The sequence below is a fragment of the Orycteropus afer genome, unplaced genomic scaffold (genome assembly GCF_000298275.1).
Source record: "Orycteropus afer afer isolate SDZICR_OR568_19922 unplaced genomic scaffold, OryAfe1.0 scaffold00052, whole genome shotgun sequence".
NCBI classification, from domain to species: domain Eukaryota; kingdom Metazoa; phylum Chordata; class Mammalia; order Tubulidentata; family Orycteropodidae; genus Orycteropus; species Orycteropus afer.
Window position 1 is genome coordinate 3792094 of NW_006921639.1, and position 8011 is coordinate 3800104.

Genomic DNA, 8011 nt, shown 5'->3' on the forward strand with positions numbered 1-8011 from the left:
ATAATATATTATATACATATTATATATACATACACACACACACATACATATACACACATACACATACATAGGCTTACTATGAGTTTGTAATATCTCTTATAACTATTATATTACCTATAAGGTGCATCCCACCAGCTAAAAGCTTAGTATATCAGTACATATAATATTACTGATGGCCACATTCTGCAAGAATGGGACATAGGATAACTAAGCATTGGTGAAAAGGGATTAGGTGTGTTTGTGGTCAGTAAGGTATCAATACTACTCAGTCAAGCTTCCAGCATCATCATAAATTTACAGAATAAAGAGAGCAGCCCTCCAGGTACACATGCTAAGCCTCTCTGCACACATGTTGGGTCAGCATGAACCACATATTCTCTGAATTCTCTAGAGGTGACAGCCAGAGTTTGGAATTAGGAAACATATGAAAACATGCAGAACATCCATTTTAGACTAAATTGTGGACTAATGTGGTAAAGATATTGTAGACTAATTAGGTAAAGGTATGGATTTAATCATTTCTTGGTAATACCAAAAGAAAGTGAAATAGGAGAGTCTCATTAAAAAAAGAGAGAGAGAGAGGAAAAAAAAAAATACTCCTACCTGTTTTGAGGATATTTCACCAAATAATGTCTCACTGTGAAAAAAAAAAAAAAAAAGACAGTAAATAAATGGTACTTCAGGTAAATGTGCTCCAGGAGTTACCAGGAAATGCAGAGGTTGAGATGTACCTGTTGGTACAAGCCAACTACAAGAGCTTTCTTACTTCTCTTTGAAAGAGTACAAGAGAGTCGTAGCATGGACAACACAGTGAACTGATGTAAAAACCCTGGATCTAGTCAGACATAAAGCCATAAATCCCACACGTCCAAAACAGTTATTTTGGGATAGGCAAGTTGCGCTGGGCTCTAACTTCAAGAGAACTGGAGTAACAGACTAATGCTTTGCTTTAGTCATGATAATATCTTCTTGTAACAAGCTGGGCCAACAAGTAGACAGCTACTGAGAAGCTCCTCACTGTAAAATGGGGTTCATTCTCTGATTAATGTCCTTCCAAAAGTAAGAAGACCTTTGGGAAAAAAGTCCTTTCACAGTAGGTCTCCTTGAGGAAAGCCAACTGATTCTAGCTTCAGAGGAAAATAAGGATAAGCAGGGATTTATCCCAACAAGTGCCCAACCAGAGAGCTTGCAGTTGAATTCACCACAAACAGAAGGAAAGCTGAAATAGAGGAGACACAGGGGTTCTGCAGCAGATGTTTTCATCAGAGGCCTCTAATGAATCACAACTCCCTGTTACCCATCCATGTATTTACAAAGTCCTCTCCAATACTAACTCTAGGCTTGGACACACGACTTGCTGTTGTCAGTGGGACATTAGCCAATGTATCACAAGCAGAGGCTTCAAAGGCACTTGTCCTTTGAGTTTGTTGCCTCTGTTGTTGCTGGAGGCTCTTCTGCTACCATGTAAAGAGCCTCACAAGGTAAGATCACATGGACACAAGCCATCCAGCTGAGGGCTCCTGACCAAGTCTGCAGCTAATCTTCAACACTACAGCTGCGTGTGGGGCTCCAGCTGAGGACAACCTAAATAAATCAATGACCCATGGAAGTATGAGTAAATAAAATAGTTGTTATTTCAGACTACTACATTTGGGATAATCATTCACACAGAAATAGGTAACCAATGCAGGTTCCATGCAGGATGACAGCATCTTAGGCTTACAGGTGCGATACAGGTTTTCTAATCAAACTCCCTACCAGTATCCAAACTCTTTTTGTAGTACCATTCATTCACTGAGTGCCTATTGTGTACTGAGCAATTTGTAAATGCAATAATACTAATGATCGTACTGCTTAAAAAGTGATGGTTTTTTAACCAAATTCCAACTCATGATGATCCCATGTGTGTCACAGTAGAACTGTGCTCCAAAAAATTTTTGTGCCTGGTTTTTCTGAAGCAAATCACCAGGTTTTCTTCCATGGAGTCTCTGGGTAGACTTGAACCACCAACTTTCAGGTTAGTAACCAAATGCATTAGCTATTTGCACCATCCAGAGACTCCTAACCAGTTGTCCTTGAGTCCATTCTGACCCATGGCAAGTCCATGGGTAAGAGTAGAATTGTGTTCCATACAGTTTTTGTCATTGTTGGGAGCTCTGGTGGCATAGTGCCTAAGGCATCTGACTGCTAACCAGAAGGCTGGTGGTTCAAACCACCAGCCACTCTTCAGAAGGAAGATTGGGCTATCTACTTCCATGGAGATACCACCTAGGAAACCCAAGGAGGTGTCTCTATGAATATATATATATTTATTTATATATATATATTTGCCATATGGTGTTCAATAGCTAATTTTCAGAAATCAATTGCCAGGCCTTTCTTCTGAGGTGTCTCTGGGTGGGCTCAAACCTCCAACCTTTCAGGTTGTTGTTGTTGTTGTTTTGCCGTCCAGTCGGCCCCAAGTCACAGCGACCCCTCCTTGGGTTTCCGAGGCAGTATCACTAAGGAAGTAGGATTGCCCAACCTTCCTTAGTAGCCAAGAATAGTAGCATAGTAAATGTATACACCACCCGGGGACTCCCTCTCCCTAACAACCATGCTATTGAGTCAATTCCAACTCATAGGAACCCTATAGCACAGAGTAGAACTGCCTCATAAGGTTTCCAAGGCTGTAAGTCTTTATAGAAGTAGACTACCACATCCTTTTTTCTTCTGTGGAGCAGCTGGTGGGTTCAAACCACTGACCTTTGGTTAGCAGCTGAGTAATTTAACCACTGTGCCACCAGCACTCCTAACAATCATAAGTAACACTTATTTAACATTTCATATATGCCTGGCACTAAACCCTCTGCCATCAAGTCGATTCTGCCTCGTAGCGACTCTGTAGGACAGAGAACTGCCCTATAGGGTTTCCAAGGCTGCAAATCTTTATGGGGGTGGACTGCCACATCTTTCTCCTGTGGAGTCACTGGATGGGTTTGAACTGCCGACCTTTTGGTTAGCAGCTGAGCATTTAACCACTGCACCATCAGGGTTCCTCTGTTATCTAAATCAGTAGTCTTCAAATTAGAAGCTGCATACCACTGGTCATTCTTAGGAAGGACAGTTTAAAGGTAATCAATTTCCAGATCTTCATCTTCCATATATATTTTCCCCTAAAACTGATCCTCTGGGAATGTGCCAGAGGTCTAGCTGTACTCCTTGCCCTCCTTCCCTTTCTCATCACCTTTCCCTACTTGATAAAATCAGGGCCCACTTCTCACCCATCCTGAATGGTTCTATGGAGATCTATCCAGAATCCAAAACTCTGTGGGGCAACAAAGAAATGATTTGAGCTTTTGGTGCCAGTGTTGAAAAAGTGAATGACTGGTGACTGGGTGACTTAAACCTTTGCAGCGCAGGAGATTTCCAATAATTTGTTCTCAATGAAGATTGAACAATGACCTAATCCAGTTGTCAGCTAGTAGAGTATTAAAAATCATTTTGGATGATAGATCATTATGTGACTTTTGACATTTAAGATAGAAGCAGATTAAAGTACCAAATATGATAACAAAACTTCATTCATTCTTACCTCTTTTTATATTGAACAAGGTTTTTCAGAGTTAGCATCTATAAAAACATAGACATAGAACTGATGCTGGATTCTCCCACTAAGCAAATTTATCCTAGGGTGTATGGATTAAAAATAAAAATCCATCTCAATAAAAATGCATTTCTAATAACATTTTATATCTTATGATTAATTATTTATCTAGATTTATAATATATTTATGGGGTTTTGATTAAGTTTAAAGTGATTGTCCAAATCTTACTAATTGTGCAATATTGATAACTCAATTCAGAACAACTATTTTAACACATAGATACTTAGCTGGAAACAAAAAATTCTTAAATGTATGATCACTCTTTTACAAAGAAGTATAATAGCATGATCAATAAAGTACTTTCAAAACAAAAAAATATGTACGAAAGTAGGATAAAATTCTGTAGGGAGATGAACTAAAGATAAAAGTTCAACGAGAAAAAGAGACAATACAAAATTTCTAACAGTTAAAGCTTTTTCATGGAGTCTTTTTTCTCATGGAATCTTTTAATAAATGGAGGAGTTTATTAAATTCATGGCACTTTGATTTAAAAGAAAGAGGTAGCCATTTTATTTTAAAATATCCATATTGGTGATGGTCTGGAAATTATATCCTTTGCAAAAATTTACATTTATGGTTAAAAGTTTAGATGTCAACAAAACAATGTACACAAGTATATAGTTTTGAAATTATTTTAGGGGATATGCAAGCAAAAATGCTTAAAGATCATATTTTGTATTCTAATTTCATCTTCATAATGATTTTGTCATCCTTCCTATTTTAGAGTGGAGGACACCAAGGCAAAGAAAGGTTAACAAAGTGGCCCACACTCACATGGCTGGGAAGTGGTTGAGCTGGGCAGTCTAACTCCAGAAGCTAATACTCTTGTAATTACTCTTCACCATTTTTAGGACACTGGGAAGGCAGGTGTCAGCACTCTAACAGCAGACAAACTGAGGTTCAGAGGATAAGTGGCCAGCCCAGTATCCCAGCTGGAGCATGGCAGAGCTGGAGCTCGGACCAAAGAGAATCTTTGAGCTGACTTGTGTTTCAGGAAGTCACTTTCAGGAGCAGTGGTCAGAAGCCTAGAGATCAGGAAGAGAGGGAACAGGAGGGTAACTAGGGAGGGGAGGCTATCATAAAAGTTGGCATTAATAATAGGGTGACTAAGAAGAGGCAAGAGCCTGGTAAGAACAAGCAGTGCAGGGCACAGACAGATGAGGTCTCAGTCTGTGTGAACATGAGGCTAAAACCAAAAAAAAAAAAAATTTAAATTTTAAAATAAATAAAACCCACTCCTATTGAGTCAATTCTGGTTCATAGTCATCCTATGGGAGGGAGTAGAACTTCCCCATAGGGTTTCCAAGGCTATAAATCTTTACAGAAACAGACTGCATGATCTTTCTCCCATGGTGTGGCTGGTGAGTTCAAAATGCTGACCTTTTGCTTAGCAGCCAAATGCTTTAAACACTGCACCATCAAAGTTCCTTATGCAAGGTCCCATCAGTAAAGAGGGGCCACCCACAGGACCAAAGGAGAGTCTGGACATCAGAGGTGAGTTTTAAATGCATCTGAGAAATAGAGCCCTCCCAGAAACACCTTCAAATATGCAAATATACATAATATAATCAATGTTGATTACATCAGTGTGTTGCTCTGTCTTAGTCTGGATACTTGAGAAGCCGACATTAGAACAAGGATTTATGTGCAAAGAGATTATTTGGGTCTTGATCCTAGGAAGCCTCATGAAGAATGGGAGAGTGAGACAGGGAAGAGAAGGAAGGCAATGAAGAGTGTATCATTAAGTCAGGAACAACTGAGACCATATGGCTTGCACCTAGCATGCCTGGCCTGGAAATTCTCACCTCCACACAAATCAACTGTCCTGACAGAGATGAAAATTTGGATGGAGGTTTTTAAAATGGTGATCTTATGATGTTTCAGCTTTGAAGACTCTAAAAGGAAGGACTGTATTTCTCACTTCTCCTGTTAAAAGACCTTCCTCACTTGGACGTTTCTCTGTCACCACTGTCCACCCCAGTTAATTGATCCAGAGCCACCCCCTGCCTACTTTCACAAACCCCTTCATATCAGGCCCTGTAACAGTGTCAATCTCCCCTAATCCACTCCCTTATCCTATGTGGGCAGTCAGCTGCAGGGATCCAGGTGAGGAGAGAGAAGGCAGGCACGCCCAAAGCAGTAAGGCAGGAGAGTGGGAGAAAGGGGATTAAAAGGCCCAGGAACCAGGACAGAGGAGGAGTCAGCCACAGGGAAGCAGGTAAGGGTGGTACGAGAGGTTTCCAACAGGGAGACAAACTTGTCTGTCGGCTTGTCCTACCATGGTGACATGTTGATGTGAGTTTTGAGGCTGAGCCACTGGTGTTTCAAACCCAGAGGGATGCACATGGTGAACAGGTATTAGCCCAGCTTACAGACTGAGACATACTAGGAAGAAGGAAGAGGTTGTCCACATCTAAAAGAATTGGCCAGGGAAAACCTTATGAATAGAAAGAAACACTGTCTGATACATTACTGCACAACTTTATGAATAGTCCGGTTAGGTTAGAAGGCTCTCAAAATAGGACTGGGAAAGAGCTGCATCATCTGAGTAAACCAGCCTTACTCATGGATAAGGTAAAGCTTAAAAGACCTCTATTTGCTGATGTGGCACCACTCAAATTGAAGAGAAACAGCATCCGTTAATCATCAGAACATGGAATGTACGAAGAATGAATCTAGGAAAATTGGAAGTTGTCAAAAATAAAATAGAACGCATAAAGATTGATATCCTCAGTATTAGTGAGCTGAAATGGACTGGTTTTGGCCATTTTGAATCAGACAACCATGTGATCTACCATGCCGGGAATGACAGTTTGAAGAGGAATAGCGTGGCATTCATCATCACCAAGGATGTTTCAAGATCTGTCCTGAAGTACAATGCTGTCAGTGATAGGATAATATCCATATGCCTACAAGGAAGACCCGTTAATATGACTATTATTCAAATTTATGCCTGAACCACAAAAGCCAAAGATGAGGAAATGGAATAATTTTATCAACTTCTGCAGTCTGAAAATGACCGAACATGCAATCAGGATGTGTTAATTATCACTGGTGGTGACTGGTTTGCAAAAGTTGAAAACAAAGAAGAATCACCGGTAGTTGGAAAATTTGGCCTTGGTGACAGAAATAATGCTGGAAATTGCATGGTAGAATTTTGCAAGACCAACGAATTGTTCACTGCAAACACCGTTTTTCAATAACACAAATGGCGGCTCTAAACGTGGACTTAACCAGATGGAACACACAGGAATCAGATTGACTACATCTGTGGCAAGAGGCAGTGGAAAAGCTCAATATCTTCAGCCAAAACCAAGCCAGGAGCTGATTGTGAAACAGACCATCAACTGCTCATATGCAAATTCAACTTGAAGTTAAAGACAATTAAAACAAGTCCAAGAGAGCCAAAATATGATCTTGAACATATCCCTCCTGAATTTAGAGACCATCTAAAGAATAGATTTGATTCATTGAACACCAACAACCGAAAACCAGAAGAATTGTGGGAGGATGTCAAGAACATTATCCATGAAGAAAGGAAGAGGTTACTAAAAAGACAACAAAAGAAGAGAAGACCAAAATGGATGACAGATGAGACTCCGAAACTTGCCCTTGAGTAGAGAGAAGCTAAAGTAAATGGAAGAAATGACAAGATAAAGGAGCTGAACAGAAGATTTCAAAGAGTAGTTCGAGCAGACAAAACCAATTACTTTAATGAAATGTGCAAACACCTAGAGTTAGAAAACCAAAAGGGAAGAACATGCTTGGCATTTTTCAAGCTGAAAGAACTGAAGAAAATATTTAAGCCTCGAGTTGGAATATTGAAAGATTCTATGGACAAAATATTGAATGATGCAGGAAACATCAAGAGAAGATGGCAGGAATACACAGAGCCACTGTACCAAAAAGAATTGGTCAATCTTCATCCATTTCAGGAGGTGGCATATGATCTAGAACCAATGGTATTGAAGGAGGAAGTTGAAGTTGCAATGAAAGAATTGGCGAAGAACAAGGCTCCAGGAATTAACAGAAAACCCACTGAGATATTTCAACAAGTGGATGCTGCACTGGAGGCACTCACTTGGTAATGCCAACAGATTTAGAAGACAGCTACCTGGCCAACTGACTGGAAGAGGTGCATATCTGTACCCATTCCAAAGAAAGGTGATCCCACAGAATGCAGAAATTATAGAACAATATCATTAATATCGCACGCAAATAAGATTTTACTGAAAATAATTCAAAAAAATTTGCAGGAGTATATTGACAGAGAACTTCCAGAGGTGCAAACTGGATTCAGAGAAGAATGTGGAACAAGGGATATTATAGCTTCTGTCAGATGGATCTTGGCTCAAGGCAAAGAA

General features: G+C 39.9%; 1 protein-coding gene across 1 annotated transcript in view; it reads right to left on the reverse strand.

The window, feature by feature from the left end:
* VSTM4 (V-set and transmembrane domain containing 4) overlaps positions 1–8011 on the reverse strand; it is a 198283-nt gene that overhangs the window by 100447 nt on the left and 89825 nt on the right. Inside the window, exon 5 of the mRNA XM_007938684.1 lies at positions 604–637. Within this exon, the coding sequence (XP_007936875.1) occupies positions 604–637 (34 nt within the window). The remainder of the gene's footprint in view (positions 1–603; positions 638–8011) is intronic.